Source organism: Leucopleurus acutus (genome assembly GCF_964270905.1).
Source record: "Leucopleurus acutus genome assembly, chromosome: 13".
NCBI lineage: Eukaryota > Metazoa > Chordata > Mammalia > Artiodactyla > Delphinidae > Leucopleurus > Leucopleurus acutus.
The window spans coordinates 80,059,379-80,075,879 of record NC_139155.1 but is presented as its reverse complement, the minus strand read 5'-3'; the positions used below and the strand labels follow the sequence as shown (position 1 = coordinate 80,075,879).

General features: G+C 50.5%; 1 protein-coding gene across 1 annotated transcript in view; it reads right to left on the bottom strand.

The window, feature by feature from the left end:
• SRRM4 (serine/arginine repetitive matrix 4) overlaps positions 1-16,501 on the bottom strand; it is a gene marked incomplete at both ends in the record, with an annotated part of 162,241 nt that overhangs the window by 21,622 nt on the left and 124,118 nt on the right. The window contains 5 exons of the mRNA XM_082853593.1: positions 2,949-3,105; positions 5,932-6,030; positions 10,076-10,126; positions 11,896-11,922; positions 14,753-14,824. Of these exons, the coding sequence (XP_082709719.1) occupies positions 2,949-3,105; positions 5,932-6,030; positions 10,076-10,126; positions 11,896-11,922; positions 14,753-14,824 (406 nt within the window). The remainder of the gene's footprint in view (positions 1-2,948; positions 3,106-5,931; positions 6,031-10,075; positions 10,127-11,895; positions 11,923-14,752; positions 14,825-16,501) is intronic.

The following is a 16,501-nucleotide window of genomic DNA, read 5'->3' as shown; positions in this document are numbered from 1 at the left end:
TTTTTACCTTGTCTGTCTTCCTTTTAAGAAAGCACAGGCTGTTTCTTATTCACTGGATCCTGAGAGCCACATCAGAGCTGACCCTTTATAGATGCTTAGTAGATAACTGGTAGATTTGAACAAGTGATGGAATGACAATGACTGTGCTGTTCTCTTCAGCAGAGAGCTCAAAAAGATCTTGGGGCCAGGACTCTTGGAAAACCTTTGGTCCAACCTGGTATCCTCTTCCATCCCTGCCTGTGCAGGAGAGAGGATGAGAAAGAGCCCAGCATGGAGAGCACCCAGAGGACCAGATTTGGGGGGCGTCTGAGGCCCCAGGAGTCAGGCAGCCACGAGCAGGGTGGGGCTAGCCATTTGGGCTGCAGCTGCCATGGAGGATGGGAGGAAACTGAAAGCAGGGGAAGCAGGGCTTCTAGCTGTGGTCTCCACTCACCCACAGACTAGCCTGGGCCTGGAACCATTCTACTATTACTACTCCACTACTGTTGTTGCTACTACCATTACTACTTCCATGGTTAATCCTGCTGCTGCTTCTATCCACCGCCAGCAACCTAGCACCTACCACGTGCCTGTTACAGTCTGAAAGTCTTACTTACGTTGAGTCATTGCATGCTCGCAACATTCCTCTTATGAGGTAGGTCTTATTATTTTCCTCATTTTGCAGATTTGGAGAAAACTGAGGCACAGAGAGTTTGTGTAACTTGCTCAAGATTCCACGGCTGGGAAGTACAGAGCCAGCATCTGGAATGTTTTCATCACAACACCTGCTTCTATTTGCTGATCTCTGTCCCTGTGCCGAGCACTGGGCTCGACTATGTACAAAATTACTCTGCTTCTGTCCCCAAAACAAGGCTTTTGAAGAAGAGGTTTATTATCTGCAATTTTTTTTTAACAGATGAGGAAACTGCAGCTCAAACAGGTTTAAATAACTATCCCCAGCTCGCAGCCAGGATTTGACCACATAAACATAGTCCCAAGTTTTTAACAACTCCGACCTGCCATAGCCCGTGGAAGTCATTTTTCTCCTGTGAGTCCAGGTTCTCTGTTTGGAATCAGGGTATTGGATTAGGTGAGCTCTTAAGGCCTCTGCCTTCTAGGTACGGATGAGCTTTCTGCTCTTCTGATAGCAGCTGGGCCCTAAGAACCAACAGCCAATCTGGTACCTCACTCACTGGTGTGGGAGGACCACAATTTTGGGGTTGGGGGGGAGTCAACGTTCGGCTTTTTGCAACACCTTGCACCTGACTGGTTAGGAAACCATCCCAGGTGAGAGAACACAAGCCAGTTGCTCCCAATGGCACTTTTTAATGAGGGTCAGTTAGGGCCACGGAATGGGCTGCCATAAATACCATGACCAGGGAGACGGGGTGGCTTTTACCAACTTGAAACCATTCTTCCACCTCTTATTGCTTGTATTTCAAATTTATTTCTACCTTTGCAACAATTCCTTTGGGACACAAATGGGATAACCATGCTCATTTTCCAGTTGAGGAAGCTGAGGCTGGGAGGGGCAAAAGGATTTGTCCTGCCAAGCCAAGACTTGCCCCCAGGCCTCCGGACTCCCTGCCTTACTGGAAAGACCTTTCACAGGACATTCGCGGAGGGGAGAATGCAAGTGAGCATTTACCATCTGCAAATACTGAGCAACTACAGGTATCTCTCTACAAAGGAAGGCCCTGAGGTGAGTTGTGGATGGTTCCAGCTAGGTAGAAGATTTGGGCAAAAGTAGACCTTGGTGATACATGGTGCCTTACTGGTAAAGAAGAGTTTCCCAGAATGCACTGGAGATATAACTATTGTGTCAACCAGACCCAACCAGTGCTTATCATCACCTTCTCCTCCTCGACCTCTCAGCAAGAACCCCTGAGCTATTCCTTACTTCCACCTCATCCTTTCTAAGGGAGCAGCTTTCTGAAATTTTCAGATTTATGCCCAGCTAGAGGAGACAGGTCCCTTCCCAGCTGTTAGCTGTTAAGCATAGGGTACGTCTGTGTGGAATCTCCTCCTATTTGTGTGTCTGTCCCTTTAGAGTCTACAAAAGGCCTTCACATAATTTCTGTTATTGGATATCCCCAACAATCCCACATGGAAGTGATATTATTTCAAAGTTGCCAATGAGAAAACTGAGTTTCAAAGAGGTTAAGTGACTTTCTCAAAGCCACACAGCTAGGAAGTTGAGTTCAGACCCAACTCCAAATCCCTTGCTCAGCAAACTTCTGGCATCGAACTGCCTGAAGCTGTATTCCAGCCCTCCTTCTCGACCTGAGGGACTGCTGCGTGATCCCATTCAAGGCCGGGTTCCTCGACTGGATTCGCTCTTGCTTTACTCAGTGGCTTCACTCCAGACCTTAACCCTTCTGAGCAGCGGCTTTTCTGTCCCACCTGTGGAAGGGACTAGTGAGGGCAGCTGCAACCTCAGCTCCCTGAGATCTTGTGTGGACACGAGAGGCCGAGTGCTATCAGCTCCTTGGAGGAAAATTCTCGCATACATTCAAGGCCGAGCTTACACAGGGGAAATCAAACCCCAGCTGCTCGTCAGTGCTGCAGTCTAGCTGTCAAAGATGCAGACTTCACCGCAAAGCTGCAGTGCCTCTGCTGCCTCAAAGACCCCCTCTTTTCCTTCCTCCCCAAAGAAACCTCCTGTGGTGTCTCATACATGCTTTCCTGCAGATGTCACTCTGGAGGCCAATATGTACTTTCGAAGTTCCCCTGACAAAGAGCCGGGGGCTTCAGGTTTTTCCCGTCCCCCCAAGCTCCCACTTCCCAAGCCGAGTGCTGCCAAAGGCTGGTGAATGACCATCTGGTTAATCAATAAGGAGGTCTGAAACCAGTCGGATATTTGCCCGAAACTGAATTAAAATGTGTCATACACTGCCCTGAACTTGTGCCTCCACCCCCTCCAAGTGTCACGGCCAAGAGCGGCAGAGGAGGCTGTGCGGAATACTTACTACACCCCTGGCCGACAGGAAGCTGAGCATCTGCAGGGGCTGGCTGGGCGCGGGGCTGGACCGGGCCTCAGGGCTGGCCTTGCAGAAGCTCTTGGAGCAGCGGCGAGAGTGCCTTCGGCGGGACTTCCGCCCTTCCTCGGGGGACTGGCCACGGTGCCTGGGTGCAGGAGAGAGAAAGCTGAGGGTCTTTTGATGGAGAGCGTGGCAGAGAGGTGACTGAAGGACCAATAGGATCTGAGGGCAACAGAGCGTGCTTGGGTGTGTCCGTATGAATTACGTGTGCATCCACCCACCCACCCACCCATCCATTCATTGATTCTCTCACTTGTTCATTTGACAAATGTTTATTCGTGTACCTGGCAGTGCTGTGGGGGCCGGGGATGCAGCTGTGAAGGCAGGAAGGGTCCCTATCTTGATGTAGTTGTGTGCCTGTGTGATTGTCTGTCTGCTTGCCTGTGTCTGTGACTGTGTGTATGTCTGGGTGTGTCCATCTGTGTTTTCATGTGTTTGTCTATAAATGTAGCTGCTTATATTTGTGTGTCTTTGTGTATGTGACTTTACCATCTGTGAAACAGAGGCATCTTATTGACTGTCACCCAAAACTTAAAAAGAAAATATCTGACAACAACGACAAAGATGCCTCCGCAAGCCTGTCTGCAGTGGAAACCAAAGGAATCTCTGACTCCTTAGAGAGGGTGTGTTTGGACTCTGCATTACCTGTGAGCTCTGAGTCACAGCAGTGATGAAAATAACACCTTGTGGATTTGCACGGCACCTGTAAGCCCCTCTTCAGGTGCTTTCACAGTCCCCTCTACTACTTGAAGACATACACGGGGCAGATATTACTTTCTTATTTTCAGATGAGAGAGCTGAGGCTCAGAGATGTTTAGGGAACTGCCTGAGGTCACACAGCTTGTAAGTGGTGGAACGAGGGTCCCCGTGGGAACCAATGCCTCTGGTTCTTGCACTGGAGTGTCCCTCTCTGCTCTGGGGCCTCCAGGTCACTTTTCTACTGAGTGTGTGGCCCGAGGGCCAGCTCTCAGGTTGCTCCCACCCGCGCTGTAGTGCCTCTCAGCCCAACAGGCACTGGGGAGCTCGGGCGGCAACAGCAGCGGGAGATGTGACAGCAGCAGGAGGGCTGGGGCCAGGGCTGCGATGTGAGCCCTCTCCCGAAGAGGTAAGCTTTGGAGAAGGTAGAGTGGAGCGCGCCGAGAGTCAACAAGCAGGCCCTGCCCCGCCCTCCAGCCCAGGCCTCAGGCTGAGTCACACAGACCTGGGTCCTGGTGTCAGCTCTGCCAGTCACCGTGACCTTGCTCGGACCCCTTTGCCCACCAACACGCAGGCTTCTCGGCTGTAAATGTCTGTAATGCAGTTGAGCTCAGTGCGCCAACACCCTCCAGATAAAGCCCACTGGGGGCGCCCTGTACTTGAACAAGCATCGTTACTGCTCCCTGCAGTGGCAGGGAATGCGCGTCACGGGGGAGTGGAGGACGTCTCTGTCCGAGGGTGTTAGAGAGAACCTATTACGAGCACATGGTCGGGGACTCTGGGAGCACGCAGAGAGCTGGCTTCGGCCTGGACTGGGTGCTGTCAGAAAGCGGAGGTAACTCTCTGATTGGGCGTCTGAGGTCAAGGCTATAACTGGTAAAGGAGCAGCAGTCACTCACGTTTGAGAGGATGGAGAGATGCTGGGTTACTTTTGGGTTCCGGACAAAGTTCCTGTTTTGTCTGGGCTCGGACCTGATTACAGAATGGTCTTGCTGTTGTCTGGACTCAGGCTCACAGAGCAGCCTTGTGCGATGGTGATGCCCCTTGAAGCTGCTGCTGTCCAGTGGGGACACCAAGGCTCCAGGACTCGACGCCAGGGGCTGCTTTCTCCGTTCAAACGCTCTTACACCTGGCTCCACATTCACATCACCTGGGAGATGTAAAAATCTCGCTGCCCTGGACCTACCTCATCTGGATTAGATCAGAATGTGTGGAGCTGGGATCCAGGCACTGGTATTTTTAAAAACTTCCAAAGCGACCACAGTGCAGCCAAAGTGGAGAAGCTCTGGTCTAGCTCATGGTGTGACTGGGAGAGAGAATGTATTTGCAGCTGCAGCACAGCGCCTGGCTCGGAGTAGAATTTAGGTACATATTTCTCCTCCTCTTTCCTCTAGACGTTCTGACTTCACTGGGATGCAGTGGGACTGGGACAGTGAGATTTTTAAACCTTCCCAAGTGACATGACCACGTAGCCAAGTGTGAGAACCACTTAAGAAAGAATAAAGGAGCCTCTGACATCTGGAAGCTGGCCTGGTACCATCAGGGGGCCCTTGATGTTCCCACTGGTCTCAACAATGTCAAACGCCAGCATCAGCGAAGCCCCACTCCCTCCCCTCACCCACAAGAACCTCTTCCTCTTCTCAGGCCAGGACAGCCAATGTGTCAGCAAAAAGAGGTTCCAGGTTAGGAGAAACCAGACTCGGAAGGGCCTCAGAGCTAGGTACCTTGTGCTGTGTGGCCTTTCATAGGTCACTTAGCTTCTCTGTGCTTAGAACAACCCTTAGTGAGAGACAGTCAAGTGCAGAGCCAGATGTCCCAGTTCAGTCCTAAGCTCTGTCACTTAGTAGCTAAGTGCCTGGCAAGTTCCTTAACCTCTCTGTGCCTCAGTTTCCTCATCTCTAAAATGGGGATGACAATAGTGCCTCCTTCGTAGGGCTGGAGAGGGGATCACACAGGGGATGAGGAAGAGTGCTCAGCACCTGGACACGGACGCACGCTGTTAGCAAGTCCTGTAGGTGGGGCAGCGGGTCTGTCTGTCTGCAGCCCCTTCTCTACCAGGAAGTGCAGACAGCCTGAGTGCGAGGCGGGGGCGCCCCTCTGCTGGGAAAGTGGCCTCCCCAACAGTGACAGTGGGAGGCAGAGCTGACGGTGACCGCGTCTCAGACGGACTCTGGGCAGATGCCGGGGTGAGGAGGTGCCTCAGGGAGAGGGTTACCTGCTGTCACAGCTTGAGGAGCGGGACTCCGAACTCTGAGACCGCGAGGCGCAGTGGTGATGACGGTGGCGGTGAGACTTTCGGGGCCGGCTTCGCGATCTTGGGGCGGGTGGAGGGTGAGAAGGAACAAATCAGAGGAGAGAGAGACAGAGTTTTTGACCTTGTGACACACATCTTTCTCTTGCGTCAGAGTCACTGTCCCTCCCAAGGTCATGCATCTCCCCCGACCGGCCCCTTGCATCACCCCCGCCTCCCGCCTGTGTAACCAGCCATCCCTAACACAAGAGAGCAGAAAGGGGTCGTCTGAGGGAGACGGCCTGCTCCCCAGGGCTCTGTTGGGAGCAGAATCGTCACCTGCACACATCACCTCTCCCTCGCCTGAAGCAGGAGTCTCGATTTCACAGTGTTTCACGAACCAGTCAGATACCATAATGTGTGTATCAGCCAGGCACTCAGAAAATACCAACCAACTGAAGGGCATGGGCTAAAGCAAGTGTTTTGTCTCCAGAATAGTGCCGTGGTGCTGTATCTTCTAATTTTTCAAGTGAATATAGAAGTTGAGAGTTTTATGTAAATTATTCCTATTTTAAATGGAAGCTCATTTTTTTTTAAAAAAAGACACAGTTTGGGGCTAACAAAACACATTTGCAGAATCCATTAGGCCTTTGGGCTGCCAATCTGTAACCTCAGCCCTGGAAAGGTAAGTCTGGATTCTTAGCGTGGAGTCAAAAGCCCACTCTCAGAGGGAGTTACAAACGTCGACAACAAAAATTACACTACCAATAACTGTTACCGCTGCCACTAAAACTGGTGCTATAACAGGTTACTTCAGCTTTCTCTAAATAATAATGATGACTCAGAAGTAGCAGTAGCAGTGGCAGTGGTCACTGAGGATGTACAAGGAATGTCAATAGTTTGGGCCAAGTCAGGAAGCCAGTGGGAGTTAGAGATGATTCTATTGTGAGGTACCTTGGTTATCCCAACAAAAGACTCAGGGATTCTGGTAATGTGATCATCAGACCATATCCCTTCCCTGTTTAAAGCCCTCCCATTGTCCTTATGTCAAGTCCAAGCTCTGACCTTGAACCCCAAGCACCTTCAGGAGCCAGCCTCTGCCTAGCTCTCCAGCCTCCTTGCCTGGCATCCAGAGCCCTGGTTTGAAAGGCTCAAGCAACCCCGAGGTGCTTGTATTCTGGCTCACACATTTCCCACATTTTACGATGCCCTGATGGTGGTGATGGGGATGATGGTGATGGGGATGGGGATGGGGATGGGGATGATGGTGATGATGGGGATGGGGATGATGGGGATGGGGATGGGGATGGTGATGATGGTGATGGGGATGATGGTGATGGGGATGATGGTGATGGGAATGATGGGGATGATGGTGATGGGGATGGTGGTGATGGTGATGGTGATGATGGTGATGGTGATGATGGTGACAGTGGTGATGATGATGGTGATGATGGTGATGGTGGTGATGATGGTGATGGTGGTGATGGTGATGGTGGTGATGGTGGTGATGGTGATGGTGGTGATGGTGATGGTGGTGATGGTGGTGATGGTGGTGATGGGGATGATGGGGATGGTGATGGGGATGATGGTGATGGTGATGATGGGGATGGGGATGATGGGGATGGGGATGATGGTGATGGTGATGGTGGTGATGGTGATGATGGTGATGGTGATGGTGGTGATGATGGTGATGGGGATGGTGGTGATGGTGGTGATGATGATGGGGATGGGGATGGTGGTGATGGAGATGATGGTGATGGGGATTGTGGTGATGGTGATGGTGGTGGTGATGGTGATGATGGGGGTGGTGGTGATGGTGGTGATGGTGGTGATGGTGATGGGGATGATGGGGATGATGGGGATGGGGATGATGGTGATGATGGTGATGATGGGGATGATGGGGATGATGGGGATGGTGATGGTGGTGATGGTGATGATGGTGATGGTGATGGTGGTGATGATGGGGATGGTGGTGATGATGGGGATGGGGATGGTGGTGATGATGGGGATGGGGATGGTGGTGATGGGGATGGTGGTGATGGGGATGGTGGTGATGGGGATTGTGGTGATGGGGATGGTGGTGATGGGGATGATGGTGATGGGGATGGTGGTGATGGTGACAGTGATGGTAGGTAACCCGTCTCTAACAGATACTGCCTGCCAGGCACTGGGTTCTAATCATTTTCCTTAAATGGACTCATCTACTCCTCAAAACAACCTACAAAGTGGATTCTCTTATTACTCCTATTTTACAGATGCAGAAACCAAGGCACAGAGAGATTAAACCACTTGCCTAACCTGCAGCCTAGAATGGTTACCTCCATCCTTTGCCCCAGCCTAAGCCGCCCCTCCCTCAGGAAGCCTCCCCTCACCACCACGCCCTCTTTCCTGCACCCGGGCTCCCATCTCACCCAGGGCTTCCATCTGCCACTGCTGTGCTGTGACCTGTCCCACATCTGTCCCCGGTGTCCTGCTGCGAGCTCCTCGAGGCCGGGAGGCACATCTGTCTAATCTCTGTCCTCGGGCCCCGCACAGGGCCTGACACCTGTTAGGGCCTCTCTAAGGGATGCTGAATAAGAGGAAGTAAGTTACGCCAGCGGTCCCGTTTACAAGCCGCCTTAACTAACCATGGATCTTGGCAAGAACAACCACCTGATCTCAGGGGCGCCTTGCGTTTCTTGCTTCTCCTTCTCCTGACTCTCGTGTTTTGGCTTTCACAACCTTCTTTTATGTCCCGCTAGTGATTTCTGAGACTCATCCAACTCTTGGCACTGGGCAGGGTGGCCACCTTGCTGCCCTCAGGCAGGCAGTCCATGCCTCTGTCATGATCTTCCCAGAACTCTTGGGGTCTGGGCGCAGCCCCCAGCTCAGTGACTGTCCAGACCACAGCTCCAGGGACAAGCCATGCTGAAGCCTCTGAGAACAGGCTCTGTCTGTGCTTAGCGTGAGCGTGTACTCTATACAGACGACCAATGATTGCCTCTTGACGTGAACTGAACAAGCCTGATGATCGGGAAGTTCTTCCCTGAGCTAACTCACAGCTCTACTGCTTCCTTCTGGAGCGTTCCCCAGGCCCCCGTGGTGGTGCCTGAAATGCCCTCTTTCGCACTGACCTTGGGTGAGGCGCTTCAGGCCGGCAAAGCTGAGCGCCGCGCCCTGCTTCCTCTTTTCCCTCCCCAGCAGCCCACTGACTTCCATCCCATTGCCTTTGATTCTCGCTTTAGAAGCTTCTTGGTGGGAGATAAAATGTTAGTTGATTGGAAAACACACTCACTAACATCTGCAAGGGTATAAAGTAGATGGGTTGTAACCAAATTTACTTTTAATTTGGCTGGGAACTGAACTCTTCAGGCAGCGCTGGCTGATGTGAATTTCTACTACCAGCTATAAACCGTGAACCAGCTAGGACCCGAGGCCGGGGGTAGGAGCTCCCCTGATATCTCCATGCTCTAAGCCCAGAGGCTGGGGCTGGGACTCACATGCACACACACGTGTGTGCACGCATGTGATCATGTCCCCTTACCCACCTGTACACACACAGCGCACAGGTAAACCCCATCCCGCACCCTCCCTATGAGTAATGCACGCAGATTAAGCGGTGCACATGCCGAGGGCACCGAACTAGCACACAGTAGCAGACAGGGCACCTACATGCATGCTATTCATGCTCACATAAGCATGGGCACACATACGCATTCGTGTGAACACAGATATATACCCCCCCACACACACACTATGCACCTGCATTGCACACAAATGTTCGCACGATGGAAGAATGCACAGGTAGCATTTACACAGTGCACGCTACACATATACGCACCACGTACAAGCGTTACACACCACACACAGGCACACAGAATTCACACACGTGCACACCGTTCACTTTCATGCAGACACAGACACGCATGCATACACACACATCACATACACAACCTTATGCACCCATGCATGACAAACCCACAACTGCAGGTCTACACACAGTTCTGCTTCCCCTTCCTTCTCCCCTCTTGTTCGCCCACCCTCCTCTCCCGGTCCCCACTTCTTTGGCAATTCTAACCCTCTGGCTGTTCACAGGTCAGTCCCCCACCTCCCCAAGCTGGATAGTATTTTGCAGGTGGAATCTACTTACTGTTTTTTGTGCCTCTTCTCTTCCCTTCTTTTGTTTTTTGGGCTGGAGGAGCTGAATGGGAAATGGCCAGTTAACCGAAAGATGCAAAATTCTAGCGAAAGATAAAGTAGTCAAGATGCTTAACACACGGTGGTCACTAGATTCAGGCAGTTTGGGAATGGATGCCGATCGTTTCTAAGATCAGAGCAGTTCCTGCCAACGTTTTCACCCAGTGGGTTCAGCTAGACACACCAGCCCACACGCACAGACTGGGGATGGGGGACGGAGGATGCTAAGATCAGCTCTGGTAGCTTCACAATAACAGCAGTAGCAAAGGTCATCATATCTGCCATGCTTTGAGGCTTTCTTATCAGGTAAGCGCTGTGCTAATACCTCTTGGCAATAATCTCATTTCATTCTCCCTACAACCTATGGGCAGTGGCACATTTAATAAGCACTCATTTTCCAGAAATAGAAACTGAGCCTTAGACGGGCTAAGGAACCTGACCAGGATCACACAGGTGAGCTGGAAAGTGGCCCGAGACCATGGGTCCCCAGGGCCCGTCCTCTTGACTGCTGTCCAATCAATTTCTAAGAGAAAAGAATGGAATATCCAGGGAGCTGCTCTAAAGCCTCATGAAGTTGGCAGATTCTGAAATGTTCCGCTCCTGAATATTCAAGTATCTGTTTTCTTTTAAAGTCACAGTACTGGGGTGTGGGCAGAGTGGACAATTACGACTCAGGGTCCCAGCATCATCAAACAGAGGCCCCAGACGGTGAACACTATTTAGTAGTTCAAGCCAGACCGGCGTCAGAGGGGCACCAGGAATGTATCACTGACCTAAGTCCTGAGAACGAGAAAATTTGATTTCACCCAACTGAAATCGCACCTTGACATGTGTCTGGGACTCAGCCTGGGAGATGGAGAGCCCAGGACCTCACTGAACGATCCAAACTCACATCCTGGCTCTGCTGCTGAGTCGCTGTGTGACATCAGGCAGGTTACCTGTCCTCTTGAAGACCCAGTTTCCTTGCCCTTAAAATGGGGCCATTGCTCAAGCTGTTGGGCTGAGCGGATGGATGACACTGGTTATCAGTGTCTACTTGTTCACCGAATGAATGAAAGGCCTTTGCACTCTGCCAGCTGCTGGAACTGTGCTATTGTTATTTTGGAAGCCACGGAAGGGTGTCCTGACCCTCTATCTGACAGATTTGGGTTTGAGTTTTGACCCTGCCACCTTCTGACCGTGTGTCTGTGGACAGGCCTGCCACACCTCCTGAGTCTTAGTTTCTTCATCTGTAAAATGGAAATAATAAGGATATCCACCGCACAGCGTTGTGATGGGGATTAATGGAGATTAAATACACACACGCATGGAAAAGTCTTAGCACAGGATCTGATTTATAGCGAGTACCCCGCAGGTGGCAGCGTTACGTGTGCTCACCCTGTGCTTCTAGCACTCGGCCTCTGTCCCTTGGCCAGGACCTGGGAAGGCTTTGGTGGCGTGTCTGGGACTGATGCTTCTCTACACGCCCCAACCCAAGATTTCAACCAACGGTCAAACCAACAGACGCTGGCAAGGGTGGCGAGCCCTGCCAGGGAGAGCAATCGGTAGGAGCTGGTCCGGCAGCAGCCACCTAGCCGGGGAAACCGAAAGTCTGGCTTGGAACTTTCGGGGAAACCAGATCTTGGCCTTCATTTCAGAGGAAACTGAGGCCCAGGAAGATGAAGGGGGCGTGAACGCAGAGGTAGAGGCAGAGAGCTTGACCCTAGATGCTGCCTAAACCTGGTTAGGAAAGCAGAAAGCTAAGCAGGTAGCGAGAGGCAATAAGATGCTTACCTGTGCCTTCTCTTCTTGGAGAATGACCTGATTGAGGGCCAAAAAAAAAAAAAAAAAAAAAGGAAGAGAGAGAGGGAGGAAGGAAAGGAGAGAGACGGGGAGGGAGTGAAAGAGAGGAAGGAAGAGGGAAGAAAGGAACGGAGGGAGGGAGGGAAGAAAATAAATGTGAGTCTGAAGTTTCTTTTCCCGGGATGGATGTATCGGTGCATTTGTGATCAGGCTACAAGGGGACCGGGACACCTGGCAAATCCTCCTCCTCTTTTAGATTTGAAGATCATATGGGGAACATTGGTTTGCATTTTGAATTTCCAGGTCAAAACCTACCAGTGTTTCAATGCTCACCCAAATTTGTCAGTAAGCCTGTCCTGGAAAAGGTTGCATGAGGGGGGCCAGAAGAGAGTCCCTCTGCCTCTTCCCTTCCCCCAAGTCTCACTTTGGTCTTTTCTCTCCCTAGTTATGGATTCTTCATCATCATCATCATCATCATTTTCATCTTCATGGGACAACCGACTTCCACATGTGGAACTCTTTACTGGTGGCCAGGCTCCGTGCTAAGCATGTCTCACATACAATCTCATTCAATCTCTTCCCCAAACCTGTGAAGTACTATTAACAACCATTTAACAAAGACACTGAAGCTCAGAGACGTTAGTTAAGTTGCCAAGGGCCACACAGCTTCACCTATGTAACCCCGATTCATTCTTCAGAGCCCCACACAGATGTCATCTTCTCCTTGTAGCGTTTTCCAATCCACTCAGGCTGGTTTGGTGCCTACTCTCTGTTCCCACAAACCCTGGGTGAGCTTCTGAGCTTAGCCTCACTACGGTACAGACTTCTGCGTAATATGACTACCACTTTCCCCACTAGAACGTGAGCAACTTGAGGGCAGGGACTGGGTTCTGGTCACTGTTCTGTTCTCAGGGTCCTGAATCCTAATTCGTGACACACAATAGGTATTCAATAAATAGATGTGAAAAATGGGATATATATATATATATATATATATATATATATATATATATTTTTTTTTTTTTTAACCCTGAAGCCTTAGTTAATTGAAAGGGAGAAAACAAAGCTCAATGCATCCTCTACCCCTACATCGCAGGTCCAAAAAGTCAACCATCACTAAGCAAACATCTCAAGAACTTGGAGAAAATGGACTAGAATTAGAGTGATGCTCAGTAGATGAGGGTTTGGGAAGAACTGGCATCTGTATTTCCCCCTCCTAATTCCCCATGTTATGGCCCTTCTTCGCTCTAAACCTCCAACAACCCCTGGGCCAACTGTAGCCCCCAGAAAGAAAGCCTGTTTCTAACCCTCTGGCCTAGTCTCTTTCCCGTGAGAAGAAGCCCTTGAGTGAGAAGCCACCTGGCTCCCAAGATCCTTATAGAAAAATGCTCGTGCTTCGCATCCAACCCCTAAACTGGGACAAACTGCTCAGCGCAGGAAGGTGACGAGACGGCAGTCTGCGGTCACAGGCAGGCCCTGCCTCGACCCAGGACTCTGTGTTGGGGAAGTTTCGAACACCAAATTAGCAACATTTTACAACTGGTTTGCACCCACACCTTGTCTTGAGCACAAACCCAGAGAGCATCAGTTGGCGTGTTTGGGCCGGTGGTAGACATAATCGGTGAGACAAAACTGAGTTGAGACTTTCTGGCAACAAGGGCCGAAAGGCAACCACACCCCTGGGTTGGGAAAAGCCACGTGGGGGCTACTTTGAATGAGAGGGTGAGATGCGGCGGGGAGGGGAACCCAAATGGCCTCTTACCTTTTGTTCTGCTGTGATGGTTTAATTGCACAAATAATCCACCACCCGTGTAGGAAAATTGGAAGATACAGACAAGCAAAAATAAAATATAAACCACTCTTTCCCTGTCATCCACAGCCAACCACAGCAAACACCTTAACTTACCAAGACAGCTTCAAACTCTCTGAGCCCAGGGGGCCACACAAGATTTTTTAAATGTGTGTAGATGGAGGGGAGCAGGTTAGGTGGGGACAGTGCGGCACCTCCGCTCTGTCTAAACGCACAGCAACTCATCAGATCCAGCTGATGGCTGCCTGTGGGAAAACTGGTCCAATGAAGAGAGCGCTTCTGATTTTACAGAGGAGCAGGAAAGCTTTGATTTTTGTATTGTGAAATCTTTCAATTATAAAATGTTGGCTCGGCCCATTAATCACAGATTTGAGACCTCTGGCATATAGCCTTCCTGTCTTTTATTCTTCCCCATAAACATGTGTGTGTTTGTGTGTGTGTGTGTGTGTGTGTACATGCACATGTGTATAGCGAGCTCCTTTGGGACTGTGTGTCCAGTTCCTAATGCCCCTTAACCACTGTCCACAAGGGTGTATGATCCAGAAGCCATGTTTCACAGGATCCCATTCTCTAGGACATAGTTGGACCAACCAGAAAGGTCTCTCCTTGGGAATTTGGAATAAGGAACAAGATCGAGAGATACAGGATCTTCCTGTGGCTGGGTCGGCAACATGAAGAGACAGGAACAGGGTGCAGGGTCCACGTCCCCCTGTGTGCACTAGGGGGTTCGGCTTGGGTTGTGTCAGCTTTCCACTCATCGGTTCTAGCCCCTCACTGAGGCCTGGCTGGTCCCTGAGACATTCCTGTCTCCTTAGAACAAATCCCCCTCTGGCCTGAGTTAGCATTAGTGGGCCTCTGGTCCTTGCAACCAGAGTCCCAAGTTAGACGAGATACAAATACACGACACCACATAGATGAATATTTTTTATAAATGAAATGATAGGCTTCCAAATGACCTTTCAGTGCCATCCCCTGTCACCTCCACCCTCACCCCAGCGGGAACATCCCTGTTTATTTGCAGAGGAGGAAGGAGAGTACCTGTGTCTCTTATGTTTCTTGGAACTTTTCTTCTTCTTTTTCTTGACAGGCGATGGGCTATATGATGGGGACCTGCCGGGGAGGGGAGACTCACTTCAGAGGGAGGCTTTGAGGGCCAGGGTTGGTTTCATAGAGACCCTTCTCCAGCCCCCAGACATGCCTCAGGTCTTTCAGTAACACACATCAAGGATGATAATTTGTAGAGTTAGTTTGCATTTGTTTCAAATGTTACCATGTGTTTTACTACAGGTATTATCTCATTTAATCCTTCCACACACTTCTTAGGTAGGTACAATTGCTACCCTCCCTTTTCAGACAAAGAAAGCGGGGTTCAGAGAGGTAAAGTGACTTGCCCAAAGACACACAGCTAAGAAGGTGGGTGAGCTGAGATTCAAATTGAAGACTCACTGATCCCAGGGGCTTTGCTCTCAATCACTATAGCACCCATAGCTGCCCCCCTGGTCAGGCCATAAGTATTTATTTTTGTCTGCTGCCCTCTTCCAAAACTGCACATACTTTAAAGGTCTCTCCTCTGCTCCACCCTGTGTCTCCCTGGTAAGACCAAACCCCTGCAGGAGATCTTGCCAGGATGCACTCAGCACGGCGGTGCCATGAAGGGGTAACCCGAGAGACAGAGACGCCCTAGGATCATGATTATGACTCAAGGCTGATGTTCGGGTAACCCAAGTTCCAATTCTGACTCTACCATTAATTTATAAGTCACCTCAGGCATGTCACTGCTCACTCCAAGTCTCCTGTTCTCCCACGGATAAAATACCAAGGTTGAAGCGTATCAGGAGCTGCAAACTCAATGCCAACACAGGCCTGCCTCTCAGATAGCTTAAATGGATGCAGCAGGTTGCAGGGGGGAGCAGGGGAGACAGTAGGGAGTGGTGAGGCCTGTGGTGAACCAGAGAGCACCTGACCCAGGGGTATGGCTGCTTCTCAGATCAGCTGAAGGTCCAAGGTAGGAATGCAGGCCTGGGCTTCTAGAGCTCCTGCCTTTTGAATAGAAGTTGCCAGAAAAACATATTTTCGTATGACATCTCCTGGCTTTAAAATATGGCCACCAATTAAAAAGACAAGAAACACTTTGCAGGTCAAATAAAACATGCCTGCAGGGGTTATGAAGGGTTGAGAAACAATCAGACTTAGGGAATCATAGCACTTGTCCCCAAAGAGCGCTCACTGGACATACTGACTGATGAATGAATGAATGATGGGAGCCTGATCCCTCTGGTTTCCTTCTTTGACGTGTTCTCCTGTCCATACCTAAAATCAGGAAGCTCAGGCCACTTACCCCAATTCCACCCCTCGCCCTAGAATGGCTGGAACTCAGGGTCTTCATTCACAGTCCCCTCTGGGTCCTCTTTGGGCCTAGCCCCTTAGAACTAGGTGAAAGGGGTGTGGAGGGAACAGGGCCCCAGAAAACCTCGAGTTAGGGCCTGAGTCATCCAGACTCTGCTCTCTGCTGCCCCCTGCAGGCTTCTTCAAATACTGCCTCCAAGGTTTGCTGGGATTTTTAACTCGCCCCTCTAAGGAACATCTCTTTGACCACTCCTTGGGGTGTGGAACACTGAACCTGCTTTTAGTCTAGCGATTGACAGCCTAGAAGAAACTCTGGCAATATTTTTAAATACAAAAAAATTAAAAGGTACTGTACATAGAAAAACCTCACAGGGTACAAAAGAGTCAATTGCTGGCCAAAAATATAAAGTCCATTATCCTTGGCATTTGCGTGTGGTGGAA